The 20,750-nt window shown below is 54.7% G+C and overlaps 9 protein-coding genes and 2 non-coding genes across 11 annotated transcripts; 7 read left to right on the top strand and 4 right to left on the bottom strand.

Moving 5' to 3' along the window:
- Positions 1–310: 310 nt before the first annotated feature.
- Positions 311–1,337, top strand: BBK36DRAFT_1123846 (hypothetical protein; the record flags this gene model as incomplete). The annotated part of the gene is made up of 2 exons (XM_024891111.1): positions 311–336; positions 434–1,337. 2 exons carry the CDS (start codon positions 311–313, stop codon positions 1,335–1,337), a joined length of 930 nt encoding a protein of 309 aa, XP_024747536.1.
- BBK36DRAFT_1136020 (kinase-like protein) lies at positions 1,197–2,642 on the bottom strand. Its single transcript, XM_024892841.1, is given in 5 exon segments — positions 1,197–1,339; positions 1,384–1,489; positions 1,586–2,401; positions 2,445–2,548; positions 2,564–2,642. The coding sequence occupies 1 exon segment, from the start codon at positions 2,393–2,395 to the stop codon at positions 1,613–1,615; it is 783 nt and encodes a 260-aa protein (XP_024747535.1). The 5' UTR covers positions 2,396–2,401; positions 2,445–2,548; positions 2,564–2,642; the 3' UTR covers positions 1,197–1,339; positions 1,384–1,489; positions 1,586–1,612.
- A 695-nt stretch (positions 2,643–3,337) lies between these two features.
- Positions 3,338–4,072, top strand: BBK36DRAFT_1124060 (hypothetical protein; the record flags this gene model as incomplete). The annotated part of the gene is made up of 1 exon (XM_024891128.1): positions 3,338–4,072. One exon carries the CDS (start codon positions 3,338–3,340, stop codon positions 4,070–4,072), a length of 735 nt encoding a protein of 244 aa, XP_024747534.1.
- A 656-nt stretch (positions 4,073–4,728) lies between these two features.
- On the bottom strand, positions 4,729–5,432 carry BBK36DRAFT_1178644 (hypothetical protein; the record flags this gene model as incomplete). The annotated part of the gene is made up of 4 exons (XM_024896139.1): positions 4,729–4,769; positions 4,836–4,881; positions 4,947–5,084; positions 5,121–5,432. 4 exons carry the CDS (start codon positions 5,430–5,432, stop codon positions 4,729–4,731), a joined length of 537 nt encoding a protein of 178 aa, XP_024747533.1.
- Positions 5,433–5,998: 566 nt separating this feature from the next.
- On the bottom strand, positions 5,999–6,070 carry BBK36DRAFT_t135. The gene has a single exon. It is a non-coding gene; the product is annotated as a tRNA-Gln (tRNA).
- Positions 6,071–6,877: 807 nt separating this feature from the next.
- On the top strand, positions 6,878–8,587 carry BBK36DRAFT_1124118 (PK beta-barrel-protein domain-containing protein-like protein; the record flags this gene model as incomplete). The annotated part of the gene is made up of 2 exons (XM_024891134.1): positions 6,878–7,097; positions 7,155–8,587. The coding sequence occupies 2 exons, from the start codon at positions 6,878–6,880 to the stop codon at positions 8,585–8,587; spliced, it is 1,653 nt and encodes a 550-aa protein (XP_024747532.1).
- Positions 8,588–8,829: 242 nt separating this feature from the next.
- BBK36DRAFT_t144 lies at positions 8,830–8,927 on the top strand. The gene has a single exon. It is a non-coding gene; the product is annotated as a tRNA-Leu (tRNA).
- Positions 8,928–9,257: 330 nt separating this feature from the next.
- Positions 9,258–10,283, top strand: BBK36DRAFT_1136019 (hypothetical protein). The gene has a single exon (XM_024892840.1). It carries the CDS (start codon positions 9,323–9,325, stop codon positions 10,256–10,258), a length of 936 nt encoding a protein of 311 aa, XP_024747531.1. The 5' UTR covers positions 9,258–9,322; the 3' UTR covers positions 10,259–10,283.
- Positions 10,284–11,184: 901 nt separating this feature from the next.
- BBK36DRAFT_142419 (hypothetical protein) lies at positions 11,185–12,498 on the top strand (the record flags this gene model as incomplete). The annotated part of the gene is made up of 2 exons (XM_024897492.1): positions 11,185–11,401; positions 11,485–12,498. The coding sequence occupies exons 1-2, from the start codon at positions 11,216–11,218 to the stop codon at positions 12,496–12,498; spliced, it is 1,200 nt and encodes a 399-aa protein (XP_024747530.1). The 5' UTR covers positions 11,185–11,215.
- Positions 12,499–13,815: 1,317 nt separating this feature from the next.
- On the bottom strand, positions 13,816–15,925 carry BBK36DRAFT_1178629 (hypothetical protein; the record flags this gene model as incomplete). The annotated part of the gene is made up of 3 exons (XM_024896138.1): positions 13,816–14,144; positions 14,190–14,959; positions 15,135–15,925. 3 exons carry the CDS (start codon positions 15,923–15,925, stop codon positions 13,816–13,818), a joined length of 1,890 nt encoding a protein of 629 aa, XP_024747529.1.
- A 2,509-nt stretch (positions 15,926–18,434) lies between these two features.
- On the top strand, positions 18,435–19,720 carry BBK36DRAFT_1136018 (hypothetical protein). The gene is made up of 3 exons (XM_024892839.1): positions 18,435–18,649; positions 18,708–18,789; positions 18,857–19,720. Exons 1-3 carry the CDS (start codon positions 18,464–18,466, stop codon positions 19,714–19,716), a joined length of 1,128 nt encoding a protein of 375 aa, XP_024747528.1. The 5' UTR covers positions 18,435–18,463; the 3' UTR covers positions 19,717–19,720.
- The last annotated feature ends 1,030 nt before the right edge of the window (positions 19,721–20,750 follow it).

Genomic DNA, 20,750 nt, shown 5'->3' with positions numbered 1-20,750 from the left:
ACTCCGCCCGACCTGCCCATTATTAGTAATACCCTTTATCATCCGCCACAAGCGCCATCTGGAGTAAATAGTACGGAAGATTACGATCACATTTAGTTAGGCATCTCGAGAAGAGCGCGGGAGAGGAGAAAAAAAAAGTTGTTGGTCGCAATATAAAGGTCGGGAACCGGGTCGGTGCTCTGAATCTGCAAGAAGGTATATCATAGAGCAAGAGCACGGTTCTTCCGCCCTCCTCTCTCTCCAAAGTTGTCCATCAAGGTTTCACTTCCCATTGCAAACCTTTCACAGGGACACTCAGATCGCCATCACAATGACCAAGATCATCCTGTCTACGGGGTTCGTCTCTCTTCTTGTCCAGCCGCGGGAACAATGACACTGGCTCTCTCTCTCTTTTCCCTTTACCATCTCGCTAATATCAGCATGAGTACGGCAGCAATGTCATGTCCGCAGGCCCCTCCATCATCCGCAAAGGTGGCGGCCACTCCAAATCGAACCTCGAGCTCGTCAATGCCCTCCGAGACAACATCCACTCCACAAGGCTAGACTACGCACCCGACGCTTCCCCGGCCGACGGCTCCGGCACCCTTCCCTCGCCGCCTCAGACCCCCGTCGAGCTGTGGACGGAGCGGGACGAGAAGACGCTCTACATCCCGCGGATCGACTGGCAGGCCGCCGGTCTGCGCGAAGACCCCGGCGACTACGAAATCACCGTCAAGCTGTTCCTCCTGCCCGGCACCCCCGTCGCCGAGCGCGAGCAGTACGCCCGCGAGGCGCTCGACCTGGTGCGCAAGGAGCTCGGCATCCAGACCATTGACCTGCTCATCGTCTCCTTCCCCGGCATGTCCTTCGAGGGCACCTGCGAGAAGGCGGCCGAGCGCATCAACGCCCAGCAGGGCGACCTGGAGGCGGAGCTGGCCTCGTGGCGCGTCTTCGAGGACCTGCACGCCGCCGGCCTGGTCAAGCGCCTGGGCGTCGCCGAGTTCGGCAGCGAGAAGCTGCGCGCGTTCCTCGAGCGCACCCGCGTCCGCCCGGCCGTCGACCAGGTCAACCTGCGCGACTGCTGCAACGTGCCCGCGCCGCTCAAGAGGCTCGCCGAGGACGAGGGCGTCGAGCTTCACGTCCACACCGACTGCACCGACATCCTGCCGCGCGGCACCCTGCGCGAGCTGCTCGGCCACGGGCCCCAGGGCGCGGGCGTGCTGGCGGATGCGGCCCACGGCGGCGCCGGGCTTGAGGGCGAGCTCACGCCGCAGTGGGTGGTGCGCTATGTTGCGCTTGTCAAGGACCGCGGCGTCATTGAGAACAAGGGCTACTTTGCGGGAGCTGAGCTTGCTTGAAGAAAAGAGGAAGAGGAAGGGGGAGCTTGGATACCATGTTTCTGTCTGTATCACTAAAAGCGATATACTTTTTGATTTTTGTTTGATTCGGTTTCTGTCCATACGGATATCATATAATAGCGGGCATCATTTACAGGGGAGCTGTCTATATATCACCAAATATGCTCTCCTTCTTTCTCTGGATTACCGAGAAGGACAAATAAGAAGAAGGCTTTTGCCTTTTTCAAATCTTGAGCTTGCCTCTTTGCTTGCTTTCGACTCGCCATGTCCCCCTTCTAACCAAGCATGCTCCTCTTGCGCCCCCTCATCCTCACGTCTTCTAGTTTCTTGAGCGCCACGCCGGCCTGCTTGAACGACTTTTTATACGCGTCGAGGACCTCGCCAAAGATGCACTCGGCGCGGGGATGCGTGCTCCCAAAGGCCCGTTCAAGGACGTACAAGTCTACAGCTCGGTCCTCGTCGTGAACACCTCCGCTGGCGAGTCCCAGGTCGATAATGACAATCTCGCCCTCGAGTCCGGTCGCATCATCTGTCTGTTGCGCGGGGGGTTTCAGCATCATGTTGCTCGTCGTCAAGTCGCCGTGGATCACGCCAATGCTGTGCATCTTGCCCACGGCGGCGCCAATCCTGCGCATCAGGTCCTTGAGCTCCTCGTCGTCCTCGATGCCCTCGGTCCTGCTGCCCAGCCGCTGGTTGATGTTGACGCGCACGGGCGTGCCCTGCACCCACTCGAGCATCAGCCACCCGGCCGCCTCGTCGAGGGCGTAGACGTCGGGCACGCGGAGGCCGTCGCGGCGGCACTTGGAGAGGATGCGGGCCTCGGACAGGATGCGGTGCTTGGTCAGGCGCTGGTCGAGGACCGGGTGCCGCCAGGGCTTGGGCGGCCGGTACTTGAGGGCGCAGGGGATGTGCGGGAGCAGGTACGTCGTCTTGTAGAGCCGGCCTTCGGCGCCCTGGGTGATGAGGGTTGGCGGGGTCGACGCGGGGTTGGTGAGGATCTTGGGCAGCGGGAACTCATGTTCAGGCGGCACCGCAGCCTCCGCGGCGGTGGCCGTCATGGCGGCGGCTGGAGGAGCGTGTGATGAGGGGAGGGAGGAGGAGGAGGAGAAGAAGAAGAAGAAGAAGAGTTGAGGTTTAGGGCGGTTTGGGCGCAGTCCCGGATAAGATAAGGTAGTCCAGCCGCTGCCGCAACTACTAAGCAAGGCACAATGTAGTAATACTACTCCGTACTACAGATACAGATGGACGAGACAGCCGCTGCGATGAGTCTGCAGGTCATCGCAGGGTACATGTCCATTGCAGTCAGCGGCCCCGGAAAGCTGTCAAGGGAAAATCATGGCGTAAAGAAAAATTGCCCACATGCACGCACTGTGGTGGGGTTGAAAGCGAGGGGTTCTGTCTGATGTCATTGGTTGGGGTCGAGGACTGGCGCAGCAGCATATACATACATACCTACAGTAGAGCCGCAAGAATGAAGCCGATATGCAGGAGGAAGGCATTGAAGATGCAAGTCACTGGATACCTAGTCTGTCAATTGTGGACTGGACTGCGGCCCGGGTTTCTGCAGGGCTGCGTCTTCTGGATGCGTCAGAGAATGACGAGATAATGTGAAGTATCATGATGCTTCAGATCAAATTTGACATCTTCAAAGTATGCCTTGACTGATATAAAGGACCTTATCAGACCGCAGGAAACTCCCGTGGCTCAGGTAAGTATAAGCGAACAAACCGCATCAATCCCAAGCTCATCCAGTTCCAGCTTCCCGCAGCCATGAGATCATTGTACGACAATATCCATGTGACACTCCTTCTTCCGTTTCCCCAACCAAAAATGTTCCCTTCGTCATAGCTGGGCCCTTACTGATGCCCTTGCAGAAGCTTGTCGCGGGTCGAATCTCCTCTATTCGCCTCCCAGAGCACTGCCTCCTCCCTCCAGACCATGCCTCTGCCCCTCCAGGACGACATCACGACTTGTGCTCCGTTGCCCTCCGCTGCAGCATCATGGCCGAGTCGGGCTGGCTCCAGTGGGCCTATCTCCTGGCCACCACCGCCACTGGCATGTCCATCGTGATGATTGCCCAAACCGCCAACTCGTACTGGACGGCGTACAGCGTTGCGCCGCAGGAGGTGGCCAGCTTGATCGACAGCCTCGACTTCTCCGTCGAGGAGGACGAGGGCTACGGCCAGGACATCTCCAAGGTGCAGCGGCTCGAGGACAAGATCCGGCTCAGCCGCATGCTGAGGGAGATCCAGAGGGTCGGCGAGGACCTGCGTGACGAGCTGGGCCGCCTGGTGCTCGAGGAGGGCGCCGCGACGACGCTGCGGACCAGCTCGAGGCTCATGTGGGCGTCGAAGCGAGCGCAGCTGGAGGAGAGAGTCAAGCGCCTAGACACGCTGCGCATACGCTTCATGATGGTCTATCTTGGCATTATAACCTCCATCGCGGAAAAACTTCCTCCTCCTCCGCCTCCACCTCCGCCGCCAATGCCTCGACAGCAGCCGGACAAGGCCACTTACACGACGCCTACCAAGCCGTCGGCCAAGAAGTCGTTTGACGAGTTCCCTCGGCACACGCCTGCGCGGAGACTCACCACCCAGGCCATCGGCCACAACGAGCAGGTCGAGACACCCCAGCGCAGTGGCTGGGCTGGGGTCGTCCAGGAGTTGCAGATGTCTCCGCGGATGCGGGCACGGCATGCCTCCATCGAGAAGCTCATGGAGGATTCGTCACCCTAGAAGCAGAGCCCCTTACATCACATGGTTTCTCATGCCTGATTGGGGCCGGCTCCATCTGTTCCTTGATCAAATCCCTTCTATCATTCCGACTTTGTTCAAGTTCTGCGCAAAAGCAACCGACCGCCTTGATATGGCACCTGCACCTACTTCGCCCCTACACCAACCCAACGGAATGCAGACTGTAGAAGTTTATGATGACATGGCCATGACCTCCTCCAATGATGCAAGACACCACCAGCAACAACGCCTTGAGAGAAACTACTTGATAAGCGGGAACAAGTGTTCAACAGCAAGCTTGACTTACGACGTATGAGAGAGAAATGATGGTATTCTTATGAGGAACGATTGGGTCATTTTCGAGGCGCTTGCGGATATGGGATACGAGATATGAATGATGAATTCTGAAGTTCTACGATGGACTCTTTGCCCCCTACTTTTTTGCGCTTTAACAACTGGGTAGAATACCCCTTTAATCCATCTTCGTTCATTTCATCAAAGCTGCAGCTATTTACGCTGTATCATGGCTAGTCATGTTTCACTAATCAAGAATCGTCTTCACGCATAATTCTTTTCATATCGTCTTTCTTTTCCCTTTCCCCTTTCCCCTATCGTATCAACAACTGGGTATTCAGCTTCTTGGAAAAAAACTCCCCATATCAATGAGCAGCATCTGGGCCAGTGCCATTCTTTTCACCCACTATATGCAGCATTAGAACAGAGCCACAGGTACAACAACTGAATCTCATGATGAGATTGAACTTACCATCCAGAGCAACCAGAAATCTGCTCACACAGTTATAAGCAGCAACCTATAACGCAACATATCAGATCAAAAGATGTCCATAACAAAGATATCGTCTCAAGTCAAACTCACTGTCGCTGTAATCTCCACAACCTCCTGGTCATTGAAAAGCCCCTTCAGCAACGCAAACGTCTCATCCTTGACCTGCACATTCCTCGTCATCTCGTCCGCATACACCAGCACCGCCCACTGCCTCTCGCTCAACAAGCCCTCCGGCCGCGCCGCCCCCAGCGCATCCCTCTTGACAACGTCCAAGGCCTGCTCGCTGACGCCGCCCTGGACCGCGAGCGGCGCGTGGTGGGCCCACTCGTACCAGGCCTTGTTGCAGACGGCGACGCGGGAGATGGCGAGCTCGCGCACGTCGGCGGCGAGGGACGTCCGGGTGCGGATGGCGCCGAGGAAGGAGTTCCAGCCGTCGGCCACGGGGGGCGAGTGCAGGAGGGTGAGGTCGAGGGCTTGCAGGGGGCGGGGGGCGCGCCGGTCGCGGATGCGCTGGACGATGGCGGCGTCTTGGGGGGTGGAGGCTGGGGGAGGGTCGGGGACGTAGGGGAGGCGCATGGTGGTGGTGGTCTTTTTGGTTAATCACGACGATGTGTTGTTGTTGTTGATGCTGAATCAAGAGTGACGGGAGTCAAGAAAGACAAGACTTGTATGAATCATATGGCAAGGTTCATGTTATCTTACACAATGATATATAAGGCAAGATCCGGGGAAGTGGCCGGATGGAATCGGCATGCAGCGCGGGGTATCAACCCCCCGGAGTCGATATGCCGACCCGCAGAGTCCATTTCGGGGCCGAAAACCGGCAGTTGCTCTTCATGACTGATTCGGATGTGACTTTGTTTGCGGTTTACGGAGAAGAAGTGAGAGGTTCCGTTGAGTTGCTGACATGTAATTATTCGGACGTCTTTTGAGTCATCAGAACCCCCAAACTCACTGCAAGATACCTTACAGCAAGTATCTAGAGAGTAATAAGATTCGGTGAAGAATGAGAATGACCGAGCCACGCTTGGACATACAAAGGCCAAGTGGATTGAACCAGCATAAGCCCAGCTTTTAGCTCAATCCAACCAACAGATAAAAGACAATATGACGTCCAAGGACGAAAAGGGACAAAAAAAAAAAGGTTCTAGAGGGAGTCGAACCCTCGCTGCCGGAATCAAAATCCGGAGTCATAACCGTTAGACCATAGAACCGTCAAGGTTCAATCAATGACCAATTTTTCCAAATTTTCGTCCTATACACCTTTGCCTCTCCGAACGACAATTACGATTGTTCAAGTATTCCAGGGTAATGAATGCACTGACTCCGTGCAAATCCTTTTTGCCAGCACAAACTGTAGTCTAAAACATTGATCAGGAGAAAGGATACCGTTGTCTGCTTCCAATGACTTTCTCGTGGGCTCTTTCGAGTGACAGAGATTCAACCACGCTGCGATTGCTGGCAGACAATAGTTGTGTGTTCGCAACGTCTCCGGGATTTGAGATGAACCAAAACGAGGCAAGATACTCACCGTTGTGCCCCTTTGCACGCATTCTTGTCTCGAATTGTACAATGCCGACCGCTGCGTTGCATGAAGGAGAAAAGAAAGCTCGGGAGTCTAACCGCAAAGATAAAGCACAGTGCGCCGAGAGCAATCGTTCCAGCAGTGGCCGAGTAGGGAAGGACAGAACGGATCTCTGTGCTTCTTCATAACCAGTGGCCATTGCAATGAAATGCACATCGCTCGCTCAAGATAGAATTGGTGAGATCGAAATGCCCGATGCCTGCGTGTGAAAAAAAATGAACATGGTCTCGCATGGCGTCCTGGAACTTGTCGCCACAACTTGCCCGTTTCTGCCAAGAGCCAGCGAAGGCTTGACAGTGCCTACACTGTACACCCCAACTCCGTGTAAGGCACATTTCTCTGGTAGGATTCCCACTTACACCTCTGGATGTCACTCTTCTCCCCTTTCAACACTCTATCCCACACATTTCTCTTGGTCAATATTGGTGAATAAAAAATGATAGACTCCTATCTGAAAGCTCTCGCGGCGCCTTTCGAGGCCGACAGGCTCCTCGAAATTCGCACATCGGGAATGAAGCGAATGCCGGGCTTGGCCGTCATGTCTGGCATCGACAAGGAGCTTCGTACCGTCTCGATGAAGGTCGACAAGCTGGGGCTCGAAGGGGATGAACATGATCTCACTTTTCACGGCGGCCTGGACAAGGCCATTCTTGGATGTAAATTGTTTCCATAACCCATTGTCCAAATGAACAGACTAACACGAGAGTGCCTAGATTGCTCCTCGCATTACCCATCCTGGCAGGAATCTTACCCCGAACGCGTCGACAAATTCGTCCCAGGAGGCTTTGGGGAAAACTTTGTCACGGCGCACATGAACGAGCGGAATGTCTGCATCGGAGACGTGATTTCTGTCGGCCCCGAAGTGGTCCTCCAGGTGTCCCTCCCACGGCAGCCGTGTTTCAAACTCAACCATCGCTTCTCGCTCAAGAACTTTGCCCCCGAGACTTACAAGAGCAGTCGCACCGGATGGTACTACCGGGTCCTGAAGGAGGGCCATGTGAGCCCCGGCGATGAGCTGAGGCTGGTCGAGAGGAGGTGGCCGGAATGGACGATCGAGCGTATCCAGGAATATCTGCATCGCCAGACTGACAATGACGAGATGAACGAGAAACTGGCCGCGATAGAGGCGCTGGGCGCCGAGGCTCGCGGCCAATTCAAGAGCCGCGTGGCCAAGGCACAAAGACGGAGGCAGCAGAAGAAGGAAGAGGCCTGGGAGACCTACAAGGTCGTCAGCCGAAAGAAAGAGACGCCGCGGGCCCTTACAGTCGTGCTCGAGGCTCCTATCAAGCCTCAATTTGATGGCTTCCCGTGGGCCGCCCACGCAAAGCTCCGGCTTGCGAATGGACTTGTGAGGAAATACTCCGTCGTGTCCAGCAAGGGAGACGGCGAGTCCGCCAGAAGGCTGGAGCTTTGCATTGCCCTCGACGAGAAGAGCAGAGGCGGCTCGCGGTATATCCACGAGACTGTCAAAGTGGGCGATGGCATTGAGGTGGGCGGCGTGGTGAGCGATCTCAATGGGCCGGCAAGCGCCGCAAGCCATCACGTCTTTATTGCTGGTGGAATTGGCCTCACGGCTTTTCTGGAACTCATGAAGACATACAACTCCATCAATTGGAGCTTTCAACTGCACTATGCTGTGCGGTCCTCGGAGGATGTTCCCTATCGAGAACAGCTGGAGTCGTATGGGGACAGAATCCTCATTTACGACAAGTCGAAGGGCCAAAGGATGGACATTGACAACATCATGACGACCATCCCGTGGAACAGCTTCCTGTACGTATGCGGACCAAACCGTATGATGGAAGCCGCCAGAGCCGCCGCCGAAAAGGCCGGCATTGCCCCCCAAGAAATCCACTTTGAAGCCTTCTCCGCCGATACCACCGGCGACCCTTTCGAAGCCCAGGTCGTCAACAGAAACAACAAAGTCGTCAAGGTGGGCGAGGAGGAGAGCCTCGTGGAGGTTCTTCAGCGAGAGTTTGGGGACATCCCTTCGAGTTGCGAAGTGGGCAACTGCGGCACTTGCAAGGTGGCTCTCAAGAGCGGAGAGGTGATTCATCGGGGGTCGGCGCTGATGCCGGAGGAGAAGGGTTCGGCCATGTTGACGTGTGTTAGTCGTGGCGTTGGAAGGATTGCGATTGAAGTGTAGAACTCGGATAGTTTTACATGATTGTGCAAGGGGAAACCCGTATATGGTATGTAGATGAGTCTCTGAGTGAATTTGTTTGCTTTCATGTCTTTCAAGAGTATCAGTATTGTCAAGCATTAACACCATACCTCGCGAGACATGTTGGATGTTCGACTGAAATGAAGGACGAGTGTCGAGGATTTCTGAGAAGCCGCTGTGCAGATGCCTCATAGTGCACTTTTACGGTAGGTCTCTCATCGAACGGCGAGATGGCCGAGTTGGTTATGGCGTCAGGTTAAGGCTACCTTAACAGCAATTCCTGGTGGAGCAATCCGCGTGGGTTCGAGTCCCACTCTCGTCATTTTTTGGTGTTTTGCACGTTGGAACCTTTTGCGAAAAATAGTACTAGGTTTGCTTCATCACGTTGAAGAAATTCCATCAAGATGTAGTCATAATAAGCTTCTCTCTTCCCTTTTTTTTTTTTTTTTTTTTTTTTTTCTTTCTCTTTCGTGCTGGGTACATGTGTGGCATATTCCCGTTGATTCCCTGTTGGTCAAGTGGGAATTGCCTTCAAGTTGCTGGCTGACACAACCCGTCCGTATCGATACGCAGAGTGGAGCCGATTTTTTCTCGACTTCAGCAAGTTGTCAAGCTTCCGCAAAACTTCGTCCTACTGCTTGTCTTCGCACCTTATGCAACTGAATTCCTTTCCTTGAGCGCCGCACACCCCACGAGGGTGCTACACATCTCTGCAAAATGGCTGTCGAAGCAGCCGGCGATCAATTCGCCATTCTCCCCATCCAGATGCCGCCCGTGCAGTCTTTCAAACACACGGCTGTCCACGAAGTGCGGATACGAAGAAACGCTCCCAAGATTCCGACCCCCAACGATTCACGCAGTCTATTCCTCAAGAACATTCCTGCGGACAGTACAGAACCTCATTTCAGGGCCGTGTTTACCTTCCTCGTGGGTGCTGGACGGTTCGAGTCAATCACATTCGAGGGCGACAACAAGGCTGCGGTTGCGATTGACCCTGCCAGAGCGATCAAGGCTGCTGCGCTTGCGCGGAAGCGAAAGAGGGCCGACGTGGAGGAGGAGGAAAAGGCCGAGGAAGAAGCCGCGCGGCTACCCGAAATCTGGACGCGCCAGCTGCACAGAAGCAGCAGCACGGCAATTGCGCTGTTCGCCGATGAGAAGAGCGTGCAGCTCGTCCTCAAGGCGGTTGCCAAGCTGAAAAAGACCATGAAGTATCCCATATGGGGCGAACACATGGTGGGCGACGTCCCGCCACTGGGCGCACCGTGGATAGCCTCCCATCTGCGCCTGAGCCGTGCCAACAAGGCCGAGGTACAAAAGGCGACTCACGCATTCTTCAACGTCTTCAACAGGAAGGAGAAGGAGGCTGCGGAACTCAGCAAGCGGCTGCGCAACGAGCCTGATGAGGACGGCTTCGTCACTGTTACTCGTGGCGGAAAGGCTGCTCCTGCGAACCAGTTCGAGGCCGAGGAGGCCAGGCGGAAGATGATCGAGAAGGCAGCCAAGAAGAAGTCGGAGATGACGGACTTTTACCGGTTCCAGTTGCGAGAACGGCGAAAGCAAGAGCAGGCGCAGCTGCTCAAGCGGTTCGAGGAGGACAAGAAGAAGGTCAGCGCCATGCGGGAAAAGAGAGGCAAATTCAAGCCCGAGACGTGAGATGGGCGAACTTTGTGCTTGTGAAGTAAGTCGAGACCTTGCTTTCCTTCTTTTCTTCTTTTGCCAACCCCAAGCATGATGACGCACGCGGGGCCATCGAGAAGCTGAGAAGGACTTGGGTTCGCCTGAGTCTTGTACCGGCTGTTGTCGACAAAAACCGCGCTACAATAATCTTCTCAAAATTTTCTGAAGCTTGGAAAAAGAGTCTATGAGTTCTTGTGCAGGGCGATACAGGATGACGAAAAGGGTATTAATGCCTTGTACAGGACACACGGACTTATACTTATCTCGTATCAACGAAGAGCTCGGATGGCTCGACACGAAACGATGCTTTCGTGGAGCAATACTATCTGCACGGCATCACCTGCTGGCAGCTTGCGGCTGGGTGGGACAATATATCAGCTTTGGCTGCTCTGTTCAGAAGACCGTCTTTTGGCTCACTTGTGTGTAAACATCTGGTAGTAATGGGGCAAGTCATGAAGAATTCGTGCCGCGAGAACGCAGGTGGACAATGATACCCCCAATGTATATAGAAAATTAACAACATGTTGGATATCCATCCTCGATCCAGCGCATGGTATCCTATTGATTTCAATCATTGGACATCATGATATATTGCCTTTGTACCTACTATGTACGGTAATAAGGAAAGCAAGATGATACCTTACATCGTACTGTATAAGGTAAGCGTAGGTACTAGTGACAGGCGCTTAATGTGCGGCTTAGTCATGCACTCTTTGGGCATTGTTTACTTCCCCTCCACATGGCAACCGAAACCCGCCTGGTCGCATAGGACCATCAGCTAAATGCGGTCCAATCCACCATCACCGAGATTTGCAGCTTTGAAGCAGAGGAATGACGCCGAAGAGTCACAGTCAAGGCAATCAAAACCAGTTGCATACGTACATTCAACGTCACTCTAGTGAGCGCCTCTGAGCTGCTTGCACCCAGCTCACCATGATTGATACGGACAACCTCCGGACCGCTTCGCTGTATATCAACAACCAGCTGCTGTCGAGAGGCCTTCTCCGCGATGGACACGAGATTGACTTTGCCGACTTTGGGCCGCGAGGATACTTTGGCACTCCGGACAGTGCAAGCCGCATCATCAGCATCTTGAACGACTTGATCATTCGGCGCGACGTAAGGCTTTCTTGCAGGAGCAGCTCCCCTCTCATCAGCTATCTTACCCTGGGCTAACAACTACGGTGTTTTTGTTTTGGCAGCGCGACGCAGAACAGCGAGACTCCCTGACGACGGCGGTCCGCAACCTCCGAGCGGAAAACCTCAAGCACACGAGCGACATTGTCCGCCTGACGGAGAAATGTGCCGACGCGCAGCGCAGGAGCGACATTGCCTCGACGGCCGAGGCGTCGCTCAAGACGCAGCTCAAGTCGGCCGAGTCGGCCATCAAAGGCCTCAAGGACGAGCTGGCGCGCACAAAGGGACTGGTGGCCCAGCTGAGGGCCTCGTGCGCGACGGAGATTCGGAGGCGCGACCGCCAGATTGAGACTCTCAAGAAGCAGGTCGGCGAGGCTGGGCGCGCGAGGGGGACGAGATCCAGCTCGGGAGTCGTCTCGATTACTGTGACGGGCGACGTGGGCAACGAAGATCAGCGGAGATTGTCGCCCGCCGCTCGTGCTGGAGGGAACCTCGAGGACAGGGACTATTCTCTGCGCAGCGAGTCGAATGCTTTCCTGGCGAATCTGGCGCAGAACCTGAGCGAGGAGAATGAAGCTCTCTTGAGGGTCATGCAGCAGGCAAAGGACCACTTGCGGGAGATGAGCGGGTTTACCGGTGAAGAGAGACAGGACGCTGAGGTGATGAAGCCGCAAGGCTGGGAGGAATTAGCCTCGGAGCTGGGCGCTGTCATGGACCACATGCGCACCATCTTGACGAACCCGTCGTTTGTGCCCATTGAAGAGGTCATGGTGCGAGAGGAGGAGATCCACCGTCTCAGGAAGGGCTTTGTCAAGATGGAGAGTCGGTGGGAAGATGCCGTCCATCTGATGGACGGCTGGCGGAAGAGGATGGCGAAGAACGGCAGGCCTGTTGGGCAGGATGACATTCGGATGGGCCTGCATTTGAGCCCAATTCGTGTCCCTGATGTGGAGGAGACGAGAGCTGCCGCTCGTGGGCACGATCTATCAGCCGTCCAGGAGGAGAACGAAGACGAGATGGAGGATCGTCAAGGTATGCCGTTGGCCCCTTTCCCCTTTATGGATCACGACATGTACTGATTGATGATGCGAAAGAGGAAGAAGAAGATCCCGAGGAAGACATGTACGGCTACAGCGACGAGGAGGCTACGGGCTCTTCTAATGTTGAAGACGAAGATCTAGAAGCCGACGAACACGACGCCGAGGAACCGAATCACCACATGCCAGGGACGGAAGAGGCCGACGAGATACAACAAACGGTAGAGCCAGTCGCGCATACTGATCTGTTTCAACAAGGCCCTCTTCAAAACTCTTACTCAGCTGGCAATCGCGGTACCCAGCAGAGCAGATTTCGGCAGAAGATTACAGCAAGGGGCCCCCAAGCGCCAGCCGGAACGGCCAACACCGAATCGGCCAGACAGGCTGCTGCCGGTCGAGGTACCGCCAAACCTCTTGATGCTGCCCAAAGGCCGCGTCCCGTCCCCTCGAGAGCGGCCGACGCCGATGACCGAGTCCGTATTGGGTCGACGACATCGTTGGACGAAGTCCTGCTGTCGAGTGACAGGAGAGACAACAGCCGGTCCGAAGAACATGCTGCCTCGAGAAGCGGCCCCGCCGCGGGTGTTGCTGCTGCTTCCGCCGCTTCTTCTTCCATGCGCGCAAATCCCCGCCGCGTGCCCGTCCGTCTGGCGCAGCCTCGACCAGCCAGAATTCAGCAACCCGCTTCGCCGTCCAAGACTGCCATTGCGGTCAAGCTCGCGGCCGCGGAGAAGCAAGCCGCCGCGGCCCGCAACCGGGCGAAACTCCGGGCTCTGCGAAGCCCCGCTGCGAGCGCCGCTCAACGGCCGACGGGAACCTCTTCTGCGGCAGAGTCTGCAAGGCAAACAGCGGCGACGGCGACGAGGGGTGCTGCTTCGGCTGTTGTTGGGAGAGCGAGTCCTTTGGTGAAGAGAGAGGCTGTTCAGCAGCCGGAAGCGGAGAAGCCGGAGAAGCGGAAGAGGGATAGGAGGGCGGCCAAGGTGTCATCGAGGAGGAGGAGTACGCTTAGTCCTTTTGAGCTGCAGAGCTTGATATCTGGAAATGTTGAGTAAGGTGGGAGGGGGGAGGAGAAGGGGGAAGATGGAGATGGTATGGCAAATGACGATGATGATGATGACGATGACGATCTTGGAATTTTGAATAGTACTGGGTATTTTTATCGGCGTTTGAGAGGCACTCACGAACAATATCTGAACATATGATATGCTATGAGCAGCTTTGCTTGATATTATATATACCCCCATTCGAGCTGTTACAAATGTCGTGCGTTTGCCGCTTGGAAAAAGAGAGCGAAGCAATGATGTTCCAACCGCCGATGAGACACCAAACAATGAATTCTGATAGTATACCTGCTCACTGTTATTCCGCTCCCAAGCCCCAAGCCTGTCCCAGATCCTTGAGTTTCGTAACCACCGCCTCTCCATCAACCGAACTCGAAAACGCACGAATGAGCGAAATGCCATATCGCAGAACGGCCGTCGCATCAGTCAAAACCACTACGCCTCCTGCTTCGTCCTGAGCGGTGAGAACGAGCAAGTGTCGCTCGCTCCAATTGGCATCACCAAAGGCCGGATCTTCAGGGGCGACGTTGTCGATTGCAATGATGGAGGGCTCAGGAGCAGGAGCAACGACGGACGAGTTCGTCCCCCCCGACTCGACGATGTCCATGGCATCCCGCGGCCAGAAGCCTTTCGGTGGCGAGTATATCACCGGTGTCGTCTCCTTATACTGACTTGTTGGTCCGGATCCGAGGATGGAGGCAGCCCACAGGGTAGTGATTGCTCGGTGCACAGCCGTGGGCCACCACCAAGGGAGCGAGTCTATACTGACCGCCCGCAGGTATCGCAGCGCCTGGCCACAGTGGAAGATGGCTTGTTGTCGGCTGTAGATGCTTCTTTCCTGCTGGAGGGACTGCTGCCAAAAGCCGATGCCGATGTTCTTTCGATCGGCGAGCCGCTCAATGTCGACGAAGCTGGCTGCCAGGTTGAGACATATCAAGTGATACAGAACCATGCCCAGCGTGGTGTCGGCATCGGGCATATATGCGTGCTCGTCTTGGGCCTCCAGTGCGAGCCTGTACCACGCACGCAGAAGTCTCTGGGTTTCCAGGAGCGCAGAATTTGCCACTTCGGACAGCACTGGCGACGAGTTGTGATTTGCGAAAGAAAGGAGTCTCTGAGACTGATTGACCAGAGCTTGCAGCGGATGAAGAAGGAGGCGAAGATGCCTTGGTGGCACTCTGCCCGATGTCGCATCGTGAACCAAGCCTTTGAAGAGTTGACTCAAGCTCGGGCGAAAGTCGTACTCGAATGCTTCTTGGGCTTTGGCATCCACATGTAAGCCATCAGAAAGATACGATTGACTATCTCGAATGATATCTCTTGTAGTCCAAGGACTGTTTGGGTCGGGGAGGGGCCGCTCCAGGTCGCAATTGGAAAGGGTTTGCTCAGTGTCGTGAAAGAGGCTGAGCTCTTGGTCGATTTGGACCCAGTCGTAAGCCAGTCTACATGTATAGTTAGCAGCCCATGCAGAAGATGAGGACGAAGAAGGAAGGGAAAAGGGAAAACTCATACATATCACAAGTTGACGATTGGTGTTTCGCCCTTGGCTGCTGATGCAAATTCATCGGCTCGCCTGTAGCGGTATCCGTAGTAGCACTGTCAAACAGTCCCTTGGACCTAAGCCTCCTCATCCAAGATTGGGCGCCGCATAGACACGGTCTTGTCCAAGAGTGCGGTTCGCTGGGGGCGCTGCCAATGTCGAGCTCGAGGTTGCGACATCCGCCAAAAAAGCTGGGCGTGTCTTTGCAGGTGTCCGATGTCTGTACCATACTGGAAAGATCCTTCGCCCCTGACAAATAGGGTATTTCGGAGAAAAGATGCGGTTTATTGGAGCCATTGATCAGATTGTCTAGAAAGAAGTCATGGCTCCTCGGCACTCTCATTGACGGATCGTTGGGGAGGAGGTCAACGGATGCTGTATATTCCGAGAAACCAATTGCTATAGGTGACTCGTGTTTGTGTTCAATGGTGTTCAAGTTGTCTGGATAGCCAGAAAGTGGCGAAAGGGGATTGAGAATATCCCAGAGGGCATCGTCGTGTTGGTCCCCATTCGAAGGCAGCTGCTGTAGAGACTCCTGAGAAACAGCCTCAGCGTAGTTTCCCACTTCATAGGAGAACGAGTTCTTCTGACGTTGTTGTGAACCGAAGGCAAACCCGGCCATTTGATTCTTCGTCGATGACGACGCTGACTGTGCTGCCCGAATCGCAGCTTTGGATGCCCGGCGGGCGTATCGAGCGGTGCATTGTATGTTCTTCTCCAAGCATCTGCCGCAAGGAACCTTTTTATCGCAGCCAGTCTTTGCACTCGCGCAGGTTTGACAGGCAATGAGTGTGCGTCCTGATATACACGGACTGCCGGCGGATCCAGATGAAGGCTCGATATAGCCTCCCGGCCTGTGAAGCGGCATAGTGTAACTTTGGGCAAGAGCTTGGAATAGAGAGAATAAGCTGCAGACGGTGAACAGAATTTCGCAGTAATTTTACAATTGGAGGAATCCCACGGGTAGCGGCAAGACAGCATCGACAAGCGTCAGGAGTTTCCTAGAAATATCAGTTGTTCGCCTCTTTGGCAGAAAAGAAAGATGCGGTGAAATATTACTAACATGCAGGAACAGTACGATGGTTTGAAGCTTCTCAACAGTACTGTAAATCAGCAGAATTGGAGCAAATTTGCCGCCTTACGACGATGCCTTCGTTCCGCAGCTCGTCATCAACGCCGAGAGCGACTAAGAGTTCATGTTAAACCGCTTCAAGTAGGTGCCGCGAACAAACCGCTGTTGCATACGACAGCTGGGCGAGGAAAGGATGCCTTTTGTGCACAACGAACTCTACTCGTGTTGCGCGTACGCCCTCCTTCTAGGCCCGCTATGTATTCCGTGAAAGGGGCTGATAATTGGCTGTGGAAAGTTCGGTGTGAGTAGGTTGATCGACGTGAAACCGCCATACAGCATGATATCTGCAGACCGTCAGCTCTGAACTGCTTAGATAGCCTGTTGCAATGCTCGGAAGCTGAGAGACGATGAGGGATACCCGAACCTCGCAGAGAGGAAGCACATGTGCCTGATCTAGGGCTGATGAAAGAGGCCAAGGTACTGGCCGTGATGCCCCTGGCAGAGAGATCTTCATATGGCATCAGCTGTTTGACTGTGGTAATTGGCTTTGCCCTTTGGATTATCGCTTCCAGGGAGATCCCATAGTTGCCTTGGTTGACGGCAGACTCAGGGGAGGCCAGAGAGCAAACAAGGAGTTTGCATTTCAACGCCCAGCCACTCAGAAAGCGGCCAAGGTTAGAGGACACAATCAAGCACACGCCCCTAGTTGTCACCTGGCCAGTGCCTCTTTCATGGCCTGAGGTTGCATGCAGCCGGTCGGCTGAGAGGATCGGCAGCAAACTCCAACATGTTGGCAATATTTGCCCCGGGTCGGCCCGCGCTCTACTGACGTATCCACTAGGAGAGCGTATATCCTAATGCCTGTAGTAAGGGTCGATCATGATCACGTAGTTGGGCATCTGGTCTGTGGTTCAGGAGTGACGGATATGTCCCCATACTGTCTTGTCCCTGCTGGCTGTCTGTTGGGTTTCGACGCCTTGCCCTGATGATGAAAGCGAAAGCCATGACCAAGGTGGAGATGACACTATGCGCTATCTCGACTTGTACAAGGTAGACTGCGCCTAATGTGCAAATATACCTTCATATCCAAGCTGCTCTTGTCAAGTGGTGGTATCTGATGCTCATGCTTTGTTAGTGTTGTGATCTCTGGGGCAAATATACGAGTGGTTATTTTAGGCTTCAACGATTGTCTCACATATAATATTCCGTATAGCTAGGCGGCCACGACTGTGAAACTGTGCAACCAGTTGGAATACGTGGTCTGGCTGACGTGCGGTGAGAAGGTGAAGTTGAACTCGCAGACTAGAAATGCCGCTCACCCAGCAGGTAGCCGATCCCTGAGGTGCCATGTTCGTCGAATCTTCTGCGGCCAGCATGCCTCTGGCTTCAGGCACGGCAGGGTTCAGTTTTGTGGAAGAGCCACTGGAGAGAATCATTGCCCCAGCCTTCTGGTTATTATACAGATTCTTCCATGGCTTTGGAAGCTGGTCATGGCTGCGTGCCCGCTTTGCGTTTCAATAAACCAATTCCAGACGGAGGGCCGTGATATGTCACAACCGTTTGATATGGCCTTTAGGTGGGTATTCTCAGTTGACCGAATTGAGAAACAGGCCCTGTATTCCAGAGCACTGGCTCTCCAAGAGAACAGGGGCGTAAAGGGTGTTTTGCAGTCTGGAATACGACGGCGGCACATCATTGGCACCGATCCTCGACGGACCTGAAGAGCCCAAGGATCTGCAAGCGGTGCGACTCACAGGCCTGACCATTCTTCAGCAGCCCAGCGGTTCGAGTGTCTTGGACCGTGTCACAACTGAAAACTTGAATCTGATTGGAAGACAGTGCCAAAGAGAATATTGGGAATAATCAATCTTTCACATGGTCTGTAGCACGCCACGTTGTGTTGGAAGGCAGATGATTAGGCCCTGTGCTTCTGTAAGCCTCACTGCGGGTAGCTGTAGGGAGACGGCCGTTTGCCCATGACGTATCGTGTAGAGTGGTCTTGATGCCCAAAGCTGGTCAATTGGGAGAGAAAGCGGACATTGAAGGATGATGATGAAAGGAACAGGGGAGAACTTGGAAGTTGATTGTTGAAAGAATGGGAACCTTGAGGGCAGATCCTGAGGTATCGATTACAGGCATTGAAGTACAGCCGGCGGTGATTACGTAGCCGGCAAATGGGCTGCAGGTGAGATAAGCGAAGGTCCCTGTAAGCAGCTCACCTACCTTAGGTACTACTAACAATCACCTCAGCTTCTCGCTTTCTGGACAGCTCACCAACTCATCCTTCACACTCAAACCACACCCGGAGACGAAGCAGCGCAGCCTCGCCGCATCATGAAGCCCGTCATTGCCATCCCGGCAACTGCGGCCCTTGTGCTGAGGGCCTGGAAGAAGAAGTCTCTGACCCCGGCTGGCATCGTTGCTGCCGCCGCCACGGCCATTGCACATGCCTACCACCCGTGGAATCTGCCCTTTGTCCTGCTTGTCGTCTTCTTTCTCGCGGGCACGCGAGTCACGCATGTGAGTCCACCGAGTGCGGCGGGAATTGCTGGACCTAGAGGTGCTGACGATGGAGCAGGTCAAGGAAAACGTCAAGGCCCAGCTCACCGTGAGTGCAAAGGGAACCTCAGGCGGCGAGGGTCCTCGGACACACGTTCAAGGTGCGATGACTGCCCAGGCGTCTGATTCCAACTGGCCTGGATCGATTCGACTAACCCTGCTCTCAAGTCTTTGCCAATTCGCTCGTGGCATCAGTTCTGTCTGTTCTCCACGCAAGACAGCTCTACGCCCGGGCTGCTGCCCTCAAGACCCCTGGCGCGGCCGAGCCGGACGGATCGCTCTGCTTCTCGTGGGGAGGCGACCTCCTTGTCGTCGGCATCATTGCAAACTACGCCGCGGTTGCCGCCGACACGTTCAGCTCGGAGTTGGGCATCCTGTCCAAGAGCGAACCCCGCCTTATCACGTCGCTGACGCTCCGAAAGGTGCCCCGCGGCACAAATGGCGGGGTGACGCTGCTGGGTCTGGGAGCTGGGCTTCTGGGATCGCTCACCATCGTCACGGCTTCCATGCTTTTCTTGCCCCTGTGCGACGAAACCACCGCTACGAAGCGTGCGGGCGGCGTGCCCTGGTCAGCAGACAACAGGCGACTGTTCATGGCGTTCATGGTCGTCTGGGGCACTCTGGGCAGCGTCCTGGACAGTATCCTCGGTGCCACCTTCCAGCGTTCCGTCAAAGATGTGCGAACGGGCAAGATTGTCGAAGGCGATGGTGGCTCCCGAGTGCTGGTGTCCAGCGAAGCCGGAGGCTCGGAGAAGCGGGCTGACGTCAAGGCTTCCTTGCAACAGGAGGAGGCCACTGATGAAGCTGTCGATGAGTCTACCGAGGCAGCCGACAAGTTCGACCCCAAGAACAAGCACCGGAAGCCTAGCTTTGGGGACGAGAAGCCTTCTCGTGTTGTTGAGAACGGCTGGGACTTGCTTGACAACAACGACGTCAACTTTCTGATGGCCGTGATGATGAGTGTTGGCGGAATGGCGGTGGCCAGCTGGTACTGGGGAGTTCCTTGGCAGAGTCTTTGGACTGCATGAGCTGCCAGGGGACAGCTGTTGTGATACTGTGCTTCTCCAAAGGTCACGATAATCTATGCTGTGCTTATCAAAGGGTTACGATAATCTACGTCACGAACTTGAGTAGACAAGTATTGAGATTTACTGGCAAGAAGCACCACCATTTACAAAAATGTGGATGAGATAGAACGGCCGAGTTGAAGAATGTTTTGAGACGGCTTCTCCTGGGAGGGCTTTGCGTTGCATTGTGCTGTCAAATACGCGTTACTGACGAAGGGAAAACCCACTCTTCATCATATATCAAGAAGAACCAATCCAATATTAAGCGAGGCAGCTGAAAGTAAGGGTCCACGATAAATGAGAAAGAGGCCCAGACGGCATTTCCAGTGCCCTGGCGCTTATCCAAAAGTGGAAATGAAGCTGTGAGATGCTGGCACATGATTGGCTCGGGAGGGTATCGTCGGCTGTCGCAGATGAACGAACCTGTAGAATCGATCGATGAAGAAGTCAACACGTGGTCCAGACGAGGAGCATCTACAGAGGGGTTCGTGAGGGGGAAGTAATCTATTCGATTTGTAGCTTGGTGGATCGTCTCATGATATCTTGTGGTGATTTACGGCGACGCTGATGTCTTGTAGTTTGGTCCACCGGGAGTGAGAGAGCTCAGATACCATCGTCCTGAAGTCATTGAGCATGGCAACGTGAATTGGAGGGTTAGTATACTCTCAAGAAGCTAATCACGGTGCTTTTTATATGACTTGGCATGTCATTCCTTCGCGAGAGGCAGAGCTCATGCATCAGCCGAGGCAATACGACATGTCATGCTCTTGCTTGGGCACATCATACACCCTTGAACTACCCCAGGGCGCTGTTGAACCCGAAATGAGCTGTAGAAGACAGCACACATCATCACGCTACCCCATCAACCTCATCACGTCGAATTTCAGTTATCCATCAGCTACACCTGAGTACCTAATGACATGTCGACCCGATTACCCGGAGACTGACCCAAAGACGTGGTTCAACGTCAGGGGTTTGCCGCTCAGCTCCCACCC

This window comes from Trichoderma citrinoviride, assembly GCF_003025115.1.
Source record: "Trichoderma citrinoviride strain TUCIM 6016 unplaced genomic scaffold BBK36scaffold_11, whole genome shotgun sequence".
Classification (NCBI taxonomy): domain Eukaryota; kingdom Fungi; phylum Ascomycota; class Sordariomycetes; order Hypocreales; family Hypocreaceae; genus Trichoderma; species Trichoderma citrinoviride.
The sequence above is the reverse complement of the archived record's forward strand: the minus strand, read 5'-3'. Positions and strand labels throughout refer to the sequence as shown.

Excerpts from the sequence above, each read along its gene's own strand:
- BBK36DRAFT_1136020 (XM_024892841.1), bottom strand. The coding sequence starts at position 2,395 with ATGACGGCCACCGCCGCGGAGGCTGCGGTGCCGCCTGAACATGAGTTC.
- BBK36DRAFT_1136019 (XM_024892840.1), top strand. The coding sequence starts at position 9,323 with ATGGCTGTCGAAGCAGCCGGCGATCAATTCGCCATTCTCCCCATCCAG.
- BBK36DRAFT_1136018 (XM_024892839.1), top strand. The coding sequence starts at position 18,464 with ATGAAGCCCGTCATTGCCATCCCGGCAACTGCGGCCCTTGTGCTGAGG. Across the intron at positions 18,650-18,707 it reads CGGGCACGCGAGTCACGCAT|GTCAAGGAAAACGTCAAGGC; the intron begins GTGAGTCCACCG and ends ACGATGGAGCAG. Across the intron at positions 18,790-18,856 it reads TCCTCGGACACACGTTCAAG|TCTTTGCCAATTCGCTCGTG; the intron begins GTGCGATGACTG and ends CCTGCTCTCAAG.